This window comes from Poecilia latipinna, unplaced genomic scaffold (genome assembly GCF_001443285.1).
Source record: "Poecilia latipinna isolate Pla-1442-1.1 unplaced genomic scaffold, P_latipinna-1.0 Scaffold2515, whole genome shotgun sequence".
Lineage (NCBI taxonomy): Eukaryota > Metazoa > Chordata > Actinopteri > Cyprinodontiformes > Poeciliidae > Poecilia > Poecilia latipinna.
The window spans coordinates 66619-85739 of record NW_015115131.1 but is presented as its reverse complement, the minus strand read 5'-3'; the positions used below and the strand labels follow the sequence as shown (position 1 = coordinate 85739).

At 42.6% G+C, this 19121-nt stretch overlaps 2 protein-coding genes across 5 annotated transcripts; both read left to right on the top strand.

Annotated features, from left to right (window-relative positions):
- Positions 1 to 1584: 1584 nt before the first annotated feature.
- On the top strand, positions 1585 to 9343 carry LOC106938127 (APOBEC1 complementation factor-like). 3 transcript variants are annotated; one of them, XM_015019980.1, is made up of 12 exons: positions 1585 to 1756; positions 1840 to 1974; positions 2063 to 2193; positions 2627 to 2865; positions 3295 to 3459; positions 4041 to 4138; positions 4742 to 4879; positions 6390 to 6534; positions 7016 to 7260; positions 7508 to 7644; positions 8302 to 8466; positions 8612 to 8703. In XM_015019980.1, exons 1-11 carry the CDS (start codon positions 1655 to 1657, stop codon positions 8462 to 8464), a joined length of 1698 nt encoding a protein of 565 aa, XP_014875466.1. In that variant the 5' UTR covers positions 1585 to 1654; the 3' UTR covers positions 8465 to 8466; positions 8612 to 8703. The 3 variants fall into 3 exon arrangements, with proteins under 3 accessions (XP_014875466.1, XP_014875464.1, XP_014875465.1); XM_015019978.1 differs by having other exon boundaries at positions 1586 to 1756; positions 8302 to 8456; positions 8612 to 9343; XM_015019979.1 differs by having other exon boundaries at positions 1587 to 1756; positions 7040 to 7260; positions 8302 to 8456; positions 8612 to 9343.
- A 2606-nt stretch (positions 9344 to 11949) lies between these two features.
- On the top strand, positions 11950 to 18913 carry LOC106938126 (phytanoyl-CoA hydroxylase-interacting protein-like). Of its 2 annotated transcripts, none has more exons than XM_015019977.1 (7): positions 11950 to 12037; positions 12415 to 12519; positions 16039 to 16235; positions 16320 to 16494; positions 16987 to 17104; positions 17200 to 17362; positions 17719 to 18913. In XM_015019977.1, exons 1-7 carry the CDS (start codon positions 11965 to 11967, stop codon positions 18091 to 18093), a joined length of 1206 nt encoding a protein of 401 aa, XP_014875463.1. In that variant the 5' UTR covers positions 11950 to 11964; the 3' UTR covers positions 18094 to 18913. The 2 variants fall into 2 exon arrangements, with proteins under 2 accessions (XP_014875463.1, XP_014875462.1); XM_015019976.1 differs by having other exon boundaries at positions 17182 to 17362.
- Positions 18914 to 19121: the final 208 nt, after the last annotated feature.

Here is a 19121-nt window from a genome sequence, read left to right as displayed (position 1 = left end):
AAAAACTCAAACAAACATGATGCTTTTATTACACAAGCGTAATAAAAGCATCACAGCATCCCAGGTCTGCATAATGTGACCTGGAGTGTTTCGGTTCTGGTTATACGAGTCGAGGGTTTTTATGGCAGGGGGATGGGAGGCATTACGACTTGTTTGAGATGCTATTTGCTGAATAAATTCAGCGAAAGCTCGACCTGATTTTGGCCGCAGCAGGCTTCCACCCTGTGGGACGGTGAGACGGACTGTCAGGCTGTCCGCGGTCTCTGTTAATGATCAGCCAGCAGACCTTGACCTCCCCGCCGCTCATATCTGCCGCTCAGATTGGGAAAAACAAGGCGAGGAGGTGCAGATCTGTGAGTACATGATGTCTCAGCAGGGACACGAGTTGATTCAACAGAGGGCTGGCAGGCGGTTACACCAAATATGACTGGGACAGGGAAAAGAAGAGAGAGGGCAAACAGTGGATATAATGATTTATTAAATTTCAGCGTTCAGCGGTCTTTGATAGGAATCAATATGTCACATTGTGGGGACAAATTGCTCTCTATTTTTTTTATTAAAGTCACATTTAGGACTGGACTTTGGCTCAGTCATTTCAAAACATACATTTTTCCCTCATGTCAAGTCGTTCTGTTCCTAATTTGAATATATTCTGGGACTAACAATGGGACTAAATAATTAAGCTTTCAGCTTTCTAGCAGATATCTTGAAGTCTTGTCAAAACTTTCCTTGGTTTTGGAACTGATTCGACTTGACAACAACCTCATGTCCACTGGACAAAAACTCATCCCACAGCATAATGCTGCCACCACCGTTTCTTACAGCGGCCATTGTGTTCCTGTGAAGTATCTAGTCTCCTCCAAAGCTGCTGTCCTTGACCAGCTCCAGAATCCTCTATTCATTAGTTTCACATAAATGTCCACTTTTAATAAAGCCATGGTTGTTTGGTTTAGTGCGGCTTTTGAAATATATATATTTTTCTACAATTAGAACGGTTTACTTTCTGTTTAATATCTCTGTATTTATTTCCCATTGAATCTGGGAAAACTCTGTAGATTAATTAGTTTTATGTTTTTATATGACACAAACTATTTGGTGACAAAGTGTTTCAGAGTCCACAGAAAGCGTTTCTGTATGAACTCATTTAACTGTGGCTGCAAATGCTACTTTTTTTGGTCAGGAATACATTCCTTCTAAAGTTGCAGAAATCTGCAGGCTCTAGAGCAATTAGGATGTTTGGAAAGATGTTTCTGTTCAGTTCACCTTTATGGGGAACAGACTGTCTGGAGAAGAAAATAAAGCTTTAATGTCTTGAATCTAAATGGGTTTATAAAAGTTAGATTTCTCAAATCTGAACACATCGGTACAAAGAAAATATGTAAGTCATTCAATAGTTTGTGAGGGTAAGACAGGATACAGCAAATAAACGTAAGAAAAGCTTTTAATGTGGTTTAAAGAGTTTTAATGAAACTGATAAAGATTACCCTTCACAACCATCATCATAGACAGCCTGAATGTGGTTCTGTGACTTACAAAAGCCCACCCAAACTCTCTCTGACAACCAGAACATCAGAACTGAAACCTGCTTTATGTCTGTTTCTGCAGTGAGCACCCCTAATTTCCCTGATTCACAACCTGCTGTTAATCACACCCAATGGAATCCAATCAGAAGGGAAGTGGAGACGGGCTGGCGGGGACGCAGAAAGAGGCCGCACTTCGGGCGCTCACCCAACGGACCGGATACCAGCTGAGACAGGTAAGGAATATTTTTAGGAACCAGAGTGCCGAGGGGAGTTCTCCCCAGGCTGCCGCTCCTCATTTTGGGGTTCTGTTCTTCAGGAGAATGGTCAGCGGCGGTATGGTGGCCCACCGCCTGACTGGGACGGACCACCGCCTGAGAGAGGTAGTGAGATCTTTGTGGGGAAACTCCCGAGAGATCTGTTTGAGGATGAACTGGTTCCGTTGTGTGAGAAGGTGAGTCATTGTGGAATAATTTGAGGAAAATGTCCCTTGATATCACTTCTTTTTTAAATGTCCTGGCATTCTCTGCCCCTGTCATCAGTTTGGTAAGATCTATGAGGTGAGGATGATGATGGACTTCAATGGGAACAACAGAGGTTACGCCTTTGTCACCTTCACCAACAAACAGGAAGCCAGAACAGCCATGAAGCAGCTTAACAACTACGAGATCAGGTCAGAGCGGTTCTTCACCTGCAACGACAGCTTTTGCAATTATCTGTTTTAAACACCCATCTTCATTTAAAACTACCTTATTGCAAGCACATAACCCTAGCCCTAATAAATCTGAGCCAACCATCCATCTAAACCTGACTATTATCAATTTACATGTCACCAACCAGAGTAACTATACTATCAATTGAACAAACACTTCACATTTTATGTGACCGGACCAATTCACATCACCGTTAGTTCCTCAGTTGATCATAAAACAGTTTCCCCAACCCTGGGAAAAAAAAAAATCTGTTTCATGAAAAGTCCAAGACCTTAATCACCTTCTTCTATAGACTGCTGCTTTGTTTCTCAAGTACAGAGTGGTGTCATCTGCGTAGATCAGAATACTGGTTTAAACTGACCTTCCTACGATGTTCTTCTCTCCATCTCCCAGGAACGGTCGCCTCCTCGGTGTCTGTGCCAGCGTGGACAACTGCCGTCTGTTTGTCGGGGGCATTCCTAAAACCAAGAAGCACGACGAGATCCTAGCGGAGATGCGAAAGGTCACAGACGGCGTTGTGGACGTCATCGTGTACCCCAGTGCTGCAGACAAATCCAAGAACAGAGGCTTCGCCTTCGTCGAATACGAGAGCCACCGGGCAGCTGCCATGGCCAGACGCAAACTCCTGCCAGGTAGAGACCAAAAACTCTGGAGATCCACACGATTTCTTGGGCCAGTTTTGTCTCAAAATTACTAGAGGTGTTTCAAATCGATTGGCGCGTGTTCTGTTTCAAGATGCTGAAAATATGCAGGTTGATCTCACACTGGGGAAGTGAACACATGCACCTTGCAAAGCTGATAACAAACCTTAATATCATCAAGAGAACATCATAAAAACAGTCAAAGTCTTCAGCTGTCCAAGTGTCAGCCAGTCAAAGCCAATTTTACTGCTGATGGATTTTCATGATAAGAGAGCAGATATTGAAGATGGGGTTTTACCAGCAGAACCATCACCGTTTCCAGTGTTTTTCTGTAAAATCACAAAGACATCTATTTTGACGATCGTGGTCCACATCCAGCTCTAAACTTAATCTGAACTACATCCGTTATCAAACATTCAGGTCGGATCCAGTTGTGGGGTCATCCCATCGCGGTGGACTGGGCGGAACCTGAGGTGGAGGTTGATGAGGATACCATGGCAAACGTAAAGATTCTGTATGTGAGGAACCTGATGTTGCAGACCACTGAAGAAACCATCGAGAGGGAGTTTAACAGCCTGAAACCAGGTACGACCGGCCTCTCTGCTTTCAGATTGTCCTTAAATGCTGCTGACAAGATCCTCTTAAAGCCTCATCTGTTTGTTTAAAGCTTCTAACACACAGTCAGGTTAGTCTGCAAAACTTTTCTGGCAAATAAAATTGGTGAAAGCATTTTTTTTTTTTTATTCAATCCAAAAGCTGACAAAAAGCTGGAAAACTCCAAACAAAACAAAAGCCTGGTAACAAAATATATTCAAATTTGATTGGCTCATTCAGGACTAATAGTTTTAGTAGAAGAGAGTGAAAATAAACTTTCAAAGTCTAAAAAGGCGTAAAGATCAGCCAAAAAATATATTTAAAATTTCAAACCAAAACCTTAAAACTTTATAAAAGCATTAACATGTTTTGTATTTAGAAAATAAGCAATTAATTAAGGTTATTAGTCATTATTACCATAAACTCATATGATTATTGAAGATATTTCTTTTTTGTGTTTTGTGATATGTGGGTTTCTTTGCATTATAAATACTGTATGTCGAATGGGTGGAGCTCCACAAAAGTGAAAAGTGTTACAATGAGAAGCCAATAATGATATTGTTGCGCTGCAGGTGCAGTGGAGCGAGTGAAGAAGATCAGAGACTACGCCTTCGTGCATTTTAGTCAGCGAGAGGACGCCATCAACGCCATGAACGCGCTCAATGGGAAGGTCAGCTCTGCCCTCATTTTTCTGCTGTTTGAAATCAGAAAAAAACCCATCAGGTTTAATTTTAGACAAAAAAAGCAGCGCATGATTGGAGCACATGTCAGCAGAAGCGAGCTGAAGGTTGGAGACCAAGGTCCTTATATGTATACTCCAAAACCTCTAAGGGAAAAGGAACATGTTCTGCAAAATAAATACTAGGCAGCGAACACACAAAACCCCACAGAGAGTACACAAGAAAAAAATAGAAGAAGAAGAAGAAATGGTTAAAAATTCAAACTATTAAATCTAAACACATTTTTTGTTTTAAAATTTCTTTTGGTGGCGGACAAATTTCTCACCGTTTGGTAAAAGAAAAGAAACAAGCACACAACTGTTGCCTCACTGGGCACGCAGCAGGCCGTTTCCATAGCTACCATCAAAACAGCTGCATAAAACTCTGGGAATCTTGATGGCAATGAGCTGATGCGGGAAAATAATTTCCCTAGCAATAACCGCAAAAGTACAGCATTCCAAAAAAAAATACAACCGAGATTGATTTTGTTTTTAGGCGATGCATGCAGAATGATCATTGAGAGGTAAACTCCTCTCTCCTCTCTCCGCCTGCAGGTGGTGGACGGCTCTCCTATCGAGGTGACTCTGGCCAAGCCGGTGGATAAGGACAGCTACGTCCGGTACACCAGAGGAACCGGAGGAAGAGGAGGCTCGGTTCTGCAGGCCGACTACACGGCCTACACTCTGGGACAGGTGGGACTCTGAGCTCTTACCTGAATACTAAAAAGGATTTGTAATATCCAAACAGACATTCTTATAAATTAGGCATATTCAGGAAGGAATTTGAGCATAGAGGGGCCTTGAACTGAATCTATAGTAAAATATACTGATGACGAAATGAGTAATAACTTGGAGTGTGAGCGTCAATATCCCAAATTACAACAGGAATTTACCTTGCAGCACATAACTGCTAACATTTGTCAAACTTTAGCGCAGTGCACTGTGATGCTTTCCATTGTCGTTATCTTTATCAGATTTTAATGCATCTACATGACACTGTTATCGAAAATCTCGGTCAGGACGGTTAATGCATCATGGGATAAATCCAAGCTTATACAGAAATCATATTAAAAGGTAGACATTTAGAGACACAAATTATCCAGACAAAATTTTCAGTAAGTAGTGAAATAAATATAACACAACAATTCAGTGTTTTAAAAAAGAGAAAATTAAAGTTGAAAATCTTACTAAATATGGCAGTTTTTTTTTTTTGTTCATTATCTAGCTTATGAAAATCCCTTCATTAGAGAGTCGAGTGGGAACATCATTAACATGAAAGCCATAAAGTAGACTGAGTTGAACCTGAACCTGATTCACAGATAAACAGGAGATAAGGAGCTGATAATGAGCTGAACTCTGAGTTCCCAGAGACTCTATGTGTTACTGTTCCGCTGTGTTGTCAAGATTGACCAAAAAAAAAGAAAAAAAGGTAACACTGTATTTGGCGGGGTGTGCGTAAGACTGACATTACACCATCATAAACATGACATAACATCTGTCATGAACATGAAGGAGTATTTATGAATGTCTATGACTGTTGTCATGAAGTGTGATTCGGTAAATAATGACATTTTTATTGGAAAGTTGCTTTAAAAGTCCATTAGAAGTGCTAACTTTGCATTATTTTATATATAACACTTTAATGCAAAGTTAGCACTTCTAATGGACTTTTAAAGCAACTTTTAGGGCAACTTTCCAATAAAAATGTCATTATTTACCGAATCACACTTCATGACAACAGTCATAGACATTCATAAAGACTCCTTCATGTTCATGACAGATGTTATGTCATGTTTATGACAGTGTCAAGTCAGTGTTATGCACACCCCGTCAAATAAAGTGTAAGGGTCATAGGACGTCAAACAACTTCATAGAGTGGCCAGTTTAACTCAATGTGACAGAAGAGTTTGCACCAGTGATGGTAGCACCAAACCCAGGAACTAAAACATTCAGAACAGGAAAACATTTTTAGCTACGCTTTTGTTTTTACCTGAGTTTTCCAGAGCAGTAGAGGGCGCCGATTTATCAGGGGCAGCACAAGCACTCAAACAAAAAGCAAAATAAATTGTGTTTCTGGGTGCAAAGAACCTAAAAATATAAAGTAAACCAAGTATAACAAAATCCAAAGTAATACAAGTCAGCTCCGACAACAAACATCTTAACATAAGAGCCAAACTTCCTCTTCCGCCTCTGTTTCTCGCAGGTGTACGACCCCACTACGGCGTACCTTGGTGCTCCCGTGTTTTATGCCCCCCAGGCCTACGCCGCCATTCCGGGTCAGTTCCGTTTCCCAGCAGCCAAAGCGCACGTGGGAGGAAGAGGTCTGATCAGGACGCCGTCGGTCAGAGGTGAGGACGCTCTCTCTGTTCACATGAACCGGAGACCATGATGGAGGCAGATCTGCTATCAGATCTTGATTTGACAGCAGAAACTGCTTAATCTGATGCTGAAGCTCCTCCCCTCGACACAGACTGTCCGATCGCAACTCAGCTGCTGTTACAGATTATTTGGATTTAACAGCGACTTCAATCACGTCTCTTTATTGGCTTTGAGTTGCGCCTGTGGCAGGTGTGACGCCGAGGGGTGGATCTCCCTGAATCATGTGAATGCAATGAACGTGGTTTGAAAATCAGAATATTTTATGGTAGGAATCATGTGAGATCCTCTGAATCAGCTGAAGTTTGGTCAAAAATTCGCCAGAAAAATAAGAAATCACTTAGCTGTTATCTTTGTTATCAGTCTTCGTTGTGATTTATTAATTGTGTGATTGTTCTTCCCTGCTGATTTCCAGTGATTTGATTGATTTACTGCCTCTCCGATCTCCTGTAGAAATTTACATGACTGTACCTGTAGGGGCGGCGGGGGTACGAGGGCTGGGTGGGCGGGGCTACTTGGCCTACGCAGCCGGGGGCGGAGCCATGGGACGAGGAGGTGGAAGTAGCGCCTCCTACGGGCTGAAGGGGGACAAGCAGGCCCAGGAAAAGCTGTACGACCTGCTGCCGGGGATGGAGCTGACACCGATGAACCCAGCTGCCATGAGCATGAAGGGCACCGGCATCAAACCACCAACTCAGGTAACGGGACACACCCAAACACAACGACATATTCCAAATTTTTCCTGACACTTTTCAGGAATATGCGAACGGAGAGAAACGTTTCTAATGCCTATATGATTCCTCAACTGAAAACCTGTGGCTCTTCATTCACAAAAGAGCACCCCTTATCCTCCAAACTGCGATGTGAAATAAAAGCTATGACTGTGTGGAACTTGGAAGTTCTTCTCCCAAGGTGAACACCTCCACCCGTCTGTGCTCCCGTCAGGTTCTGGAAGAGCTGTGTCAGAAGAACAACTGGGGTCAGCCCGTCTATCAGCTCCACTCGGCCATCAGTCCCGACCAGCGGCAGCTATTTCTCTACAAGATCACCATCCCAGCTCTGGCCACGCAGTACCCCAACGTGTGAGTAAAGGCAGTGCACTGCTGTTGATTGATAAATGGAGATGAAATGGATCCAATGGCAGGAAGTGAACAGGTTAAACTGAAAATGTCTGGTGAAGAGCCCCGTCATCTGAATAGGTAAATGTTCATGGCATTAAATGCTTCTTCTTCGTGCTTGAGAGTCACTGTTGCCTGTGAAAACAGTGGCCAGAAGATGAAAGGCGAGACTCTTCAAAGTCAAATAGAGACTGGGCTTTGGACCAGAAATGGTGTACCAGAGTTTAACTGTTGGGGAATTGCTGTTGGGCTGTAGGAGTTTGTCTCTCTAGTCTACGTGTGTTTTGTGATCTTTGAGGAGACTTGAGGAACGATGGAGGCAACGATGGCAGGAGTTTATCCCCTAATTGTTGGTTCGAACATATTTCATTTCATTGGTTTGAACCCCTGTCTTACCATTTATCATTTACCATTGAACTAGAAAATTAGATATGATTGGACTGAATTTGAATTTAATTGAAACTTGTTCTAAGAACTTTCTTTTTTTAAAAAGTGCTAAGCAGAATGCTAAAAAGCGGACAGAAAATAACGCTAACTGAGCAGAATTCTACTTATAGTCTAAACTTAATAGGTTAGTTTTGTCAACTTTTGGATCACCTGTGTTTGTGCTCCTCTCTGCAGGCACCCCTTCACTCCTGCAAAACTGTGTGCGTCTGTGGAAGAAGCGAAGATCCACGCGGCTGAACACACCTTGCAGACGCTCGGCCTGCAGACGGAGGGCGCTGCTGACGCCGGCTGTGCTACTGCAGCCGCTGTGGCCTCGGTAGCCTTCCCAGGTATGTGAAGGTCCGTACCCAAGTCCAACTAACTTCTCGCTAAAGCAGAGACAGAACCCACTTGACCCTCAGCGTGTAACCAGAACCAGATCACACATGTGAACCAGCAGGGCTTGATAATAAGAAGGTGTCTTGTCTTTTGTGTCTCCCTGTAGGCTACGCTCTGGCAACCCCGGGGTCATCGGGCGTGGCCTCCCAGCTGAAGCAGGCCGTTTCTCTGGGTCAGGACCTAACTGCCTACGCCACTTACGAGGGCTACCCCGCGTTCGCCGTGGCGGCTCGCCACACTGACGGATACGGCGTTTTCTAAAGCTGCTGCTTCCAGGCGTTGAGTTAAACCGTGGAGCTGCATTTGCGCCACACCGCTTTGCTCACCCGCAGATTGACTCAGTCTGGGAGACACCAAACACTGCGACCTGACAAGAAGTCAAATCTGATTGTGTCTTTCCTAAAACCAAAAGTGAACTGGTGTGAATGCAGCGTTCTGTTGTTATCAAACAGGGAGATTTAAGCGTCTTTTAGTTGGAAACCGGTTCAGTCTCATCCCACATCGCTAGCTGCTGCTGAAAACCCTCAAAGCAAACTCTTTCATCTGTCACCCGTTTCTGCTCCTCGTTTAATCCAAATTATCTGCTCATCCACGGTTTGGTTTGTGATGCTGAAAACTGCCTCTGATTGGCTGATTCGCGTTTTCTGGCTAGGCGTGTGCAGTGTGGCTTATCTCTAACTAAGTTGTGTACTTTCTGAGTGTCTTCTAGTGGCAATTGCAATGGCTTTTGGGTTGTTAACTTTAGCTTTTTCTTCAGACCTTTAACTCTGCTTCAGTTCTATGCTTTTTAAGCCAAATAAAATAAATTAAAAAGAAGAGAAAAAATGCTGAAAATAAAGACAATAGGGTACTAAACTCTTCTTTTTAACATCTGTAATTAGAATAAGATTAGAATCTGCTAATATTTTTTTTATACAAGGTTTATTTTGTTGCATACCTTTTGTTGACTCCGTCCAACACAACCAATCAGTACCCACAGGATGTAAATGATATCTGTCACTGTGGGTGCTGCCATGGTTACAGGCCCGGCATATCCATGGCAACCTCCTGTGCAGAGGGAAGAGCTGAAGTGACATAAGAAGAGTATTAGACAGAGCGTAACAATTGTATTTATAAAAAAAAAATCTACACAAAGTAAATCTGCCCTGTTTTGTTCAAGTTTGTCGGAGCTTTTTAAAAGCAGGCCTTTCATTTGTGTTGTCTTCTGTTCAGCAGGTTTGCTTCCACCACGCATAAAAAACGCTCAGGCACCTTATTTGGATGAAATGTGTTGTTTCATTTCTGATCTTTTTTTTTTTTTTTCAGTGTTCGTATTTTCACACCGAGCGTTTTCTGTTCCTTCCGTCAGTCTGTTGCATTAGATAAAACTCAGCTTAATCTCTGGATCCTTAAAATCCAGGGGTTGGCTTTCATTCACATCCACAGCGTTTTCACGATGGGTTAGAAGTAAAAAAAAGAAAAATGGATGATATGGTGTCGAATCTAAATAATGCTCTAGGGTATCTTGTTTTTTTTTGTTTTTTTTCCTTTCTTTTGGGCGAAAGCAGCTGCTGATGGTAGCAGTTTTAACTTTTACTTCTTCTACTCGACTGAAGGTTTTGTGGAGATTTCAGAACAGACGACATGAGTTGGCGTCCGAGCTGTGAACACGCCGAAGCAGAGACAGTATTAAAGTGTGTGAAGCACTTAGAACTTATTTTTGTACGTGGAATCAGATGAACTATCCAGACGTATTTGTACAGAGGTATTTTTAACTTGTCTTTGCTGCAGTTAATTGACTTGGGAAGAAAAACCATGCGATGCCGAATCAGAACCCAATCTGTGATGAGAGAAGACTATTGTGGGCATTCTACAAAACCGTGTGAAATATTATCTTTTATTATTTCTAATCTGAATGGATGAAATAAAGAGTTGACATATACCTTTACTGTTTCTGTTTTTTTATTTTTACACTCTAGAGATGTTTTTGCTTGTTAGGCATTCAATTACTTTTTGTTTCTCCAGATGTTGTTGTTGTCGTTCCCAGACAGACACAAGTTTTATTGAAATGTTTTTCTTACTCTTTAATTAGAGGATTTTATATATCTGTTAATTTGTAGAGTTTTGGTCCAGTTTTGTTTGTTTGTTTGTTTGTTTGTTTCAGTTCTTTAAAATTTCTTGACAACTCTCTGTCTACATCTCTGTCAATTTCAGGTCCGGACTTTATAATACAATAAGCCAAACACAGATTCGAAAAGCAAGCAGATTTTCCAGAACAAGATTCATTTAGCATCAAGAAAATATTTGTATTTCAGCTAACGACTTATCAAAAAAAAAAATTAATGCCTCAAAACTTATAATCATCTTTAGACAAACATTATAAGTCTATGAACTACTGATTTGGTTTAATGAAATTTAATTTCCCTTTGCAGTTAATAAAGTATTTATGAATTTGTATAATGAATGTTTTCAAACCCTAGACTTCATTCTGGTCCATTAATCAGAGCAGGAAACGGAACAAAAACGATGAGGGATGTACAGATTCAGAACTTTTTTTTTTTTGACGAAACATCTCTTCAACTCAGAAATCCTCTGACAGAACAGAAAAATAAATTTCTACCACTAAATCAAGTAAAAAGTTGGGAATAATAACAGACGTGTCATGTTAGACAGTTGATGAGAACCTCTGTAAACACCTTGCTGCCATATTCTTCTGATAGAGAAGACTTCATTTAGACTTTTCTAACAATCTGTAGCTGATCAGTTTGTTTTGGGGGTTTTTTCCCCCTAAATTTAATGTAATGAACGAATCGTTTAATATCATTGATAACTGCAGCCTTTGGAGGCTGAGGTGGAGCTCCTGGGTTGTTTGTCTCTGAGCATTGCACATTCTGACCTTGAACTTGTTTGCTATGATGCCCCACTCATTGTTAGACTCCTGGCAACTGACCTAAATATTCTCCATTTGTTTAGCAATGTGTCTTTTTGTAGCACGATGGACATCGGACAGTTCCGGAACGATCCTTTCAACCCTTCCCAGATTGGTGTTGCTACACTCTAAGATCACGGAGGACGTCCTACTCGTCCTAGTAACATGTTGTAACCCCATTTTTAAACCAACTCCGGGCCAAATGAGTGGAAACCTTTAAAGCTGAAAGGCTCCGAAGCAAAGCAAACACTGTATTCGCTCCAGTCAGTGGAGCAAAGCGAAGCGGTGCTTTGCGAGCTGCAGCTAATCCTCTTATGTAAGCGCTCATTTAATTCAGTTTTCAGCGTAGTCTCTAATCCCCCATCAGCTGTGTTTTAATCCACAGAAGAAGATGTCACTCTGAGGCAGAAAACGGTCAAACATCTGCAGATGTTCGGGACGTTTCTCAGCAGAACGGAAATATGAAATGCTGCACAGTGTTGATTTTTTTTTTTTTTTTTACGCTTAAAAAGTTATTATTACAGCTATCTTCCTGTCTCCTGTGTTGCAGCATGAGAAACAGTAATCACTACGGCTCTCTCAGATACAACAGATGGATTCAGTTCCCTAAGCTAAACACAGCAGGTGATTATTACTGTTCCAAAAAGTGAAAATTGAACATTATTACTCTCAGTCTTACATTGAAGCCATTAAAATGCTGTAAATTTTCTGAAGGTCTTTTAGAGTTTCTCTTTGGACTTTGACTGCTATTCCGTTCAGTTCCAGCTTAAATGCAAGCACAGGAATGTGTATGCAGGACACATAAAGGAAGGAAAGTAAAGGTTGTTGTTGCCGTTTCAGTGGATGTGGAGGGATAACAACTTTCTCTCTCTCCCTCTCTTTCTCTCTGCTCATCATCCCCTGATGTCATCAAGCACAGAAAGAGAGAGAAAGAGAGAGAGAAAAGGAGAGAGAGATAGAGCGAGCTGCAGTCAGAGTGGTCAACTGTTTCCCCTCTTCAGGTTTTCCGGTCATCTCTCCGAGTACCAGCAGCATGACGGAGCCTCGGAGCGGCCTGAGCAGCCCAGATGTGGAGGTGAAGAGTCTGCAGCTGGACGACCGCCCAGGTCAGTGTGCGTCGGCTCGTTGTGCCCGTCGGACAGACTAAAAACGCTACTGCTTCAAAATACCTTCAGTTTCTAATGTCTGCTTTTAGTTCTTTCTCAGCAGTCAAAAACATTTCTGTTGTCTCTTCACTCGCTCTGCAGCAGAGTAAAGCAAACAAACCTGAGCTGTCTGTAGCTGCTATGATCCCGGTGATGAAGAGCCACTTCCAGCTCAAACATCTGGACACTCCTGGAGCAGCTGACAACGACAGTGATTCTGTTACAACGATTCAAAACTAAAATTACAAACCAACTTGGCCTGAATCTTCTGATACAGAGCTTTACTATTTACTCTGAAGGCCTCATATCATAGGAGATTTTTACTCTTGGTAAACAATTTGTCAATTTGTTCTATTTTTTTTTTTAAACAACAAAAAAAAAATACATGACGCAGGTAAGGAAAGGCCTATGAGGTCGTCGAGAGGGGCCAACATTGAAGACATTAATACTGTTGTCAGGACAAATGAGAAGGTGCGGTGGTACAAGTCTGAGCCATGACAATGAGCTGACCGAGCAGCTGGTATCAGAGGGACATTTACCAGACTGGTGTGTTGGGTAATTCTTTGTCCTTTGTTGTGATGAAATGAATGTTATTTCATCACGATGTGAAGAAGAGAAATCAATGCTGTGTGTGGCGGCTCCATGTCCCAGGAATTTAGTATAAATTCAACTGATCATTTTTTTGAACCGACACATACTTCTTACGTAAAGACACAATGTAGCGTCTCCCAGTGCAGTGGTGCTATTTACAGAAGGCTTTAATCGGATAGGAATGTGCTAAGGATGATTATTGTCTTTGGCTGCTTTTTAGCTGAATAATCAGGCTAAGAATGGACTGGATATCAGAGCTGCTTATTTTGTGCTACTTAATACTACTTACTATTAATGTGACTCCGTACGAACTCAACCGTTTGTCACTTCCTGCTGAATATTTGCTTTGAGGACGGCAGATCGGTTCGTTTACTCCTGAGAGATGCTCGTAGCATTGTTTGTTTGTGTGACGTGGATTTGAGAAGCGTCTCTGAGCTAAGTCTGAAAGACGAACGATGCTACTTTGATGGATGTTCGTTGCTTCACGTATCCCAGCAAAATCCTGTTCCAACAAGACTAGAGCGACGTATTTCTGATTGGTTTGTTGGCTTTGCAGGAGGCGACATTAGCTTACCATGTCATCTTGCCCTTGTGTCTTCTGGTCAGTGGTCTTCTGTACTTTTTCAGCGCTTTGGCCTGTATGTACCATTCAGTCGCCATTTTTCCTTCCAGTTGCTGCCAAAGTTGTACGATGATGACAAACAGCAACACGAGCTGAGTGTTGTCCTCTCGTGTGGCAAAGTAAGTTGACAATAGCTGCGATGTTTGGAGGTGGCACTCTGTGCAATGCAAACGCAACCAGCGTCAGGACACAACAGGTTAAGGCCGACTGCAACACCGCCCTAGCAACTTAGGTTTTAATGTATCAAAGTGTCAGTTCAATTCACGGTAGAGAGGAATGTTTGTGCCCTTCGAACCAAAAAGAGAGACATGCATTTTCAGGGATCCGGTTCTCATCCGATCTCATCCGAACTGAAAGTTTCTCTTGTGGAACAAATGACCATCACAGCTCCAGGAGGAGGAAGAATCACATTAGAAAAGCGTCCGCTGAACAATTGGGATCCTTATCGTCTGCTGTCCTGCAGGCTGGAAGTATAATGAGAGTCACTGTCCTCTCCTCTCAAACCGAAACCAGCTGTGGCCGGTTTTCACTGGTGCTGCCGACAAATTTAAATTTAAACAGAGAAGCAAACAGTCCAGATGTAGCGGTGGGACATAAATGTCTGACTGCTTCGAGTTTGGATTTTGGATGCAAATCACAGGCACAAACGTCAGAGATAACAGCTTTGAGAGAACCACCCAGAGATAATAAAACATGGAGTTACAGTAAAAGATGAAGGGAAAAGGGGAAGGGAAAGATGAATAGATAAAGAAAAGGAAACACGATAACTGGGAATTTTAGGAAATCAAAGGATAAAACTGTGATTAAAAACAGCATTGTTACGTTAGCCCAAACCAACCGTACGTTGTGACCCCTTTCAAGGATCGTCTCTCCAAGTGATGGTTGGATGGATCAGTTTGTCTGTGTTAGATCTTTAATGAATGGTTTCAACCCAAACACGTTGGGCAGGTGGCAATGGCTCAGAGACTTTAAGAGGAAAAACAGCTCCCTGTCTCTCTGTTTCTTTGTGGTGGGAATTTTGGCAGCTCAGCCTGCTGATTTCCATCCCTGTGGATAATCACCTTCCCAGTGGGAATGAATGGACACATCACTTCCTCCATTCACATAAAGGGTGGAAGGACAAGCAGAAAAAGAAAAAAAAAACTTTGGTTCTCCTGAAGGTGTTTGTAAATCTGATCATGAGTCAAAGTTTCAAATGATCTGATATTTACTCTGCTAAAAATGAAAATGTTCTTTTTTTGATTTCTCCAAATGCCACCCATCTGAACAGACAGATGCACTGATGGTCCTAAATGTTCCAGCAGACAAATCCATCAGGTTTGTTTCCTATGGGTTTGGTGAAGTTTCGACATCTGCCACTGAAAACAAGACCTGCCTCCGTCATCAAGAGAATAATCTAGACTCGCTGCAGCTTCAATTAATCTACAATAATAATAAAACAAAACTGATGGCACCATGGTCCTTTTTTTTTTTTTTTTTTACTTTTCCCCTCAGTGAGCTCTCAGAATGCCCCCCACCACGGCCTGTAAAGCTTGGAGCCTCTTGCTGTCCTCACCTCCTCAACAGGCTCCTTGTTCGGCCTTCAAGCTCTCAGTGTCTTTGTGGACTGAAGCCTTTTTGTCCTCAAACTTAGGAAAAGAAGGGATGGGAGAAAGAAAGGAGAGGAAGAGGAGAACAGGGACAAACAAATACAGAGCACAGTGGTCCTCGCATGATGACACAAACCTCTGCAGGATTTCCTTTTCTCCGTTCTGTCGGTTTTAAAGGACCTAACGAAGCAACGAGGAGCGACATGACGTAGTTCTGTTGTCGGATGTTGTTTTGTTAGCTCCAGTTGACACGATTCTGAGCTGGGATCAGATTCAGGATCAGAGTATCCGACCTTTAATAGATTAATCCCTCGCTGTGACTCTGAAATAATCCTCTTGCATCATGAAAAAAAACAAAAAACGCCCTGACCGTCAAAACGGACGGGAGCACAGAACTGCTTCTCTTCTTCTTCCACATTTTCCATTTTGGAAACTTGAACTTGATATCAAGCTTCCAAACAAATTCCAGAAAGACATTTTCTGGAATTTGTTAAAGTCCCATGCAGAAATGGATGCATGTTAAGACATAAACTTAACCTGAGGAGATCGGTTTTTCCACAAATCTTCATGTTTGCTGTAACGTGGCATCCTCTTATTGACAAAAATATAAAAGTAGAATTAGAGTTTGTTGTGAGAAAATGTATGGTGCTTCACAGTTTTACATTTTTGATTTTCCAGAGTCAGAGTCTGCGGACAGCGGCATCGGGGACGGGGACGAGCTGCCGGTTCCTCAGCAGATCCTGGTCAGCAACGTCACGTGCGACTCCTTCAAGATCAGCTGGATCATGGAGACCAGAGGCCAGGATCGGATCACCCATTACTTTGTTGACCTGAACAAGAAGGAAGACAAGAGCTCCAACAAGTTCAAGCACATGGTGCGAGACATTCAGCCGTGGCGACGACAGACTTCGGTCGACGTGGCCGCCGCGTTGATGATCGAATCTCATCCTGTGTTCCAGGACGTACCGACCAAGCTGGTGGCCAAAGCGGTTCCTCTGCCGATGATGGTCAGAGGTCACTGGTTCCTGAGCCCTCGGACGGAATACACCGTGGCCGTTCAGACGGCCACCAAGCAGCCCGACGGAGAATATGCTGTTTCTGCTTGGAGCGAGATCGTCGAGTTCTGCACGGCGGGTCAGATGGAAAAACTGAAGCACCTGTTCTTCACTTCAGTTTCTTAGAATAAAGAGAAGGATTTAGGTTTCACTTGATCTACAGTAATATTTTCATCAGCTTTCAAAAATAATGGCCTTAGTCAATTTTTGCCAAAAGCGATTTTTTTGTTGTTGTTTGTTTTGTTTTGCAAAAAAGGACTAATATTTTTTGTTGTTGTTGCCAAAATCACTTTTGGCAAAACATGACTAAGGTCATTATTTTAGGAAGGTGACAATATTAAATCTCCTTTTTTTTATCATGTCCTATTGTTATGTTAGACTACAACAGCAGGATGCATATTTCACATGTCTTTATTTTTTTGTAAAAGTCATTTTGAGGTGATCGATTTATCTGGGTGACATTCAGACAGCTAGATATAAACAAACCACATTCCAATCTCATCCAAAACCCAAACATAAAGCTAATAAGCAGATGTGCAGTTGAAATAAAACCCAAAGTTTGATTTTGCAGACTACTCCACTGTCCAGCTGAAGCAGCTCCTGCTAAAAGCAGAGGCTATCGCTGGCAGGACGTTACCGTTCACCGTCTTCTATAGAAACCAGCAGAGGGAGTACTTCCAGTCAAACAGGTGTGACCCGCAGGTGTAACTTCACCAATGCTCCAGGCTATGTTAAATGTGTTTTAACCTGTGTGTGTTGTGAACAGCCAACATTACCGCTCCAGAGATGCTCAGTGCTGTCGCATGCTGCCGTCAGTAAAGGACAACAGCGGCAGCCACGGGTCCCCCATCAGCGGTAAGCTGGAGGGAATCTTCTTCAGCTGCAACACAGAGTTCAACACTGGACGACCTCCGCAGGATTCTCCGTACGGGCCGCACCGCTTCCAGGTACATCTGTCGAGCAGAACAGTCAACAGTCACGTTTAATCTGTCCGTCTGATAAGTGCCACAACTCGAACCGTGTTGCTCTGTTGGTTCCCTGGTACCTGTGGTGTTGTAATAGTGCTCATCTCTAGATTTTGTTTCTCTCCATGAAGTTGTGCCAGAAACCTTTGGAATATCTGGATATAAAAGCATGTACAGATTCATATCATTCATTCATGCAGAGATATCTCGGGTCCAGTTCAGCCAACCCTAAGCCCAACTATCTGAACTTCTAGTTGAACAAGTCCAAAGTGAGGTAGTTACGAGGAAACTGTTACCAGTGACTGCACACATCGAGTATATCCATTTATGTTTCACAGATCCAAGCAGACCTCCTCTTCAACCAGAACACCAACATCTACTTTGGGGATTTTTACTGCATGTACACTTCGTATCACTATGTCATCGTGGTTCTGGCCCCCAGTGGCTCCAAAGGGGACATTTTCTGTAGAGGCAAGCTGCCAGCCTTGGATAGGTCAAGCAACTGCTTCCTGAGCTGCAGTGAGGAAGAGGACGGCTCGCTGTCCTTCCGTCACGCTCAGGACGTCATCCTGGAGGTGATCTACACAGAGCCGGTGGATCTGTCTCTGGGGACGGTGTCACAGATCAGCGGACACCAGCTGATGAGCCTGTCTACCCTCAACGCCAAGAAAGACCCCAGCTGCAAGGTCTGCAACATCAGCGTGGGACGTTAGCGGCTTCTTCAGACAGGATGACCAGCTGACCCGCATGGTAACAAGCACAGGAGGTACTAACTGACTTTAACTCTACTGGTTACGTGCCCAACTGAACGAGTCCTCCCAGAAACCAGCAGGCTCGTGGACCGGTTAGGCATCAGCAAGACAGCGCCCTCATGTGGTCATTTGGATGAAGACGGTTCAGGATGGATGGAAACTGTCAGTCTGTTGTTTTTATAACCTTTTCCGTCTGTTTTTATTACCATGGCAATCGATGTCAGTTAGCGAAATATGCATCTAAACCCCGGAAGCTTAGAGATGATCATTGCCTTATCTTTCGTTTCAGTTGAGCTCTTCTGCGATAAAGTCTTTGGGTCGGTGGAGGTTGCGAAATCGAAATAACAGCAATAAACAAATTAATTCAAATGGCAACAGAAGACTGTGTTTGGGTAGTTTATGTCAGACTGTTAGAGACAATGGAGAATAATGTCTATATGCTGTGAATGTTCTGTCTTCAGCATCAATAAACAGAAATGTTACCTGAAAAAACTTGCTGTCTTTAATGGTAGTTCCTGTCAAAAAGACTCAGAGAGCTTCCAGAGCTTTTACCATTTTTTATCAAACAAGGGAGCTAAGTCTATTTATAAAGTTTAAGAGAGAAATAAGGAGCAACCTAAGTTAATCAGATGCTGACTTCCTCCTCTTCTGTATCTCCTCATCATAGAGTTCACACCAACATTTCCGACAGGAAACAGGAAACTCTTTGCTTATTTATGTAATACCGTCATCAAAAACATTCCTAAAAGGTCAGTCAATAAAGAGACATTACAACTGAATATCATCTTTATTAATATGGTGTAAAATGTTGCTAAAATACTTTACATCAGTTACCATAAGTACAACTAGAACAGAGCCCTGAGGAACCCCGTGTCAGATCAGTGTAAATAATAAGGCTGCAAAAATGGCCAGAAATGGAAGAAGATCTTTTTTAGTCTATATCTGTGGTTTTACCAGTAAGCTCTGGCTCCAAGAAATCACTTATCAGA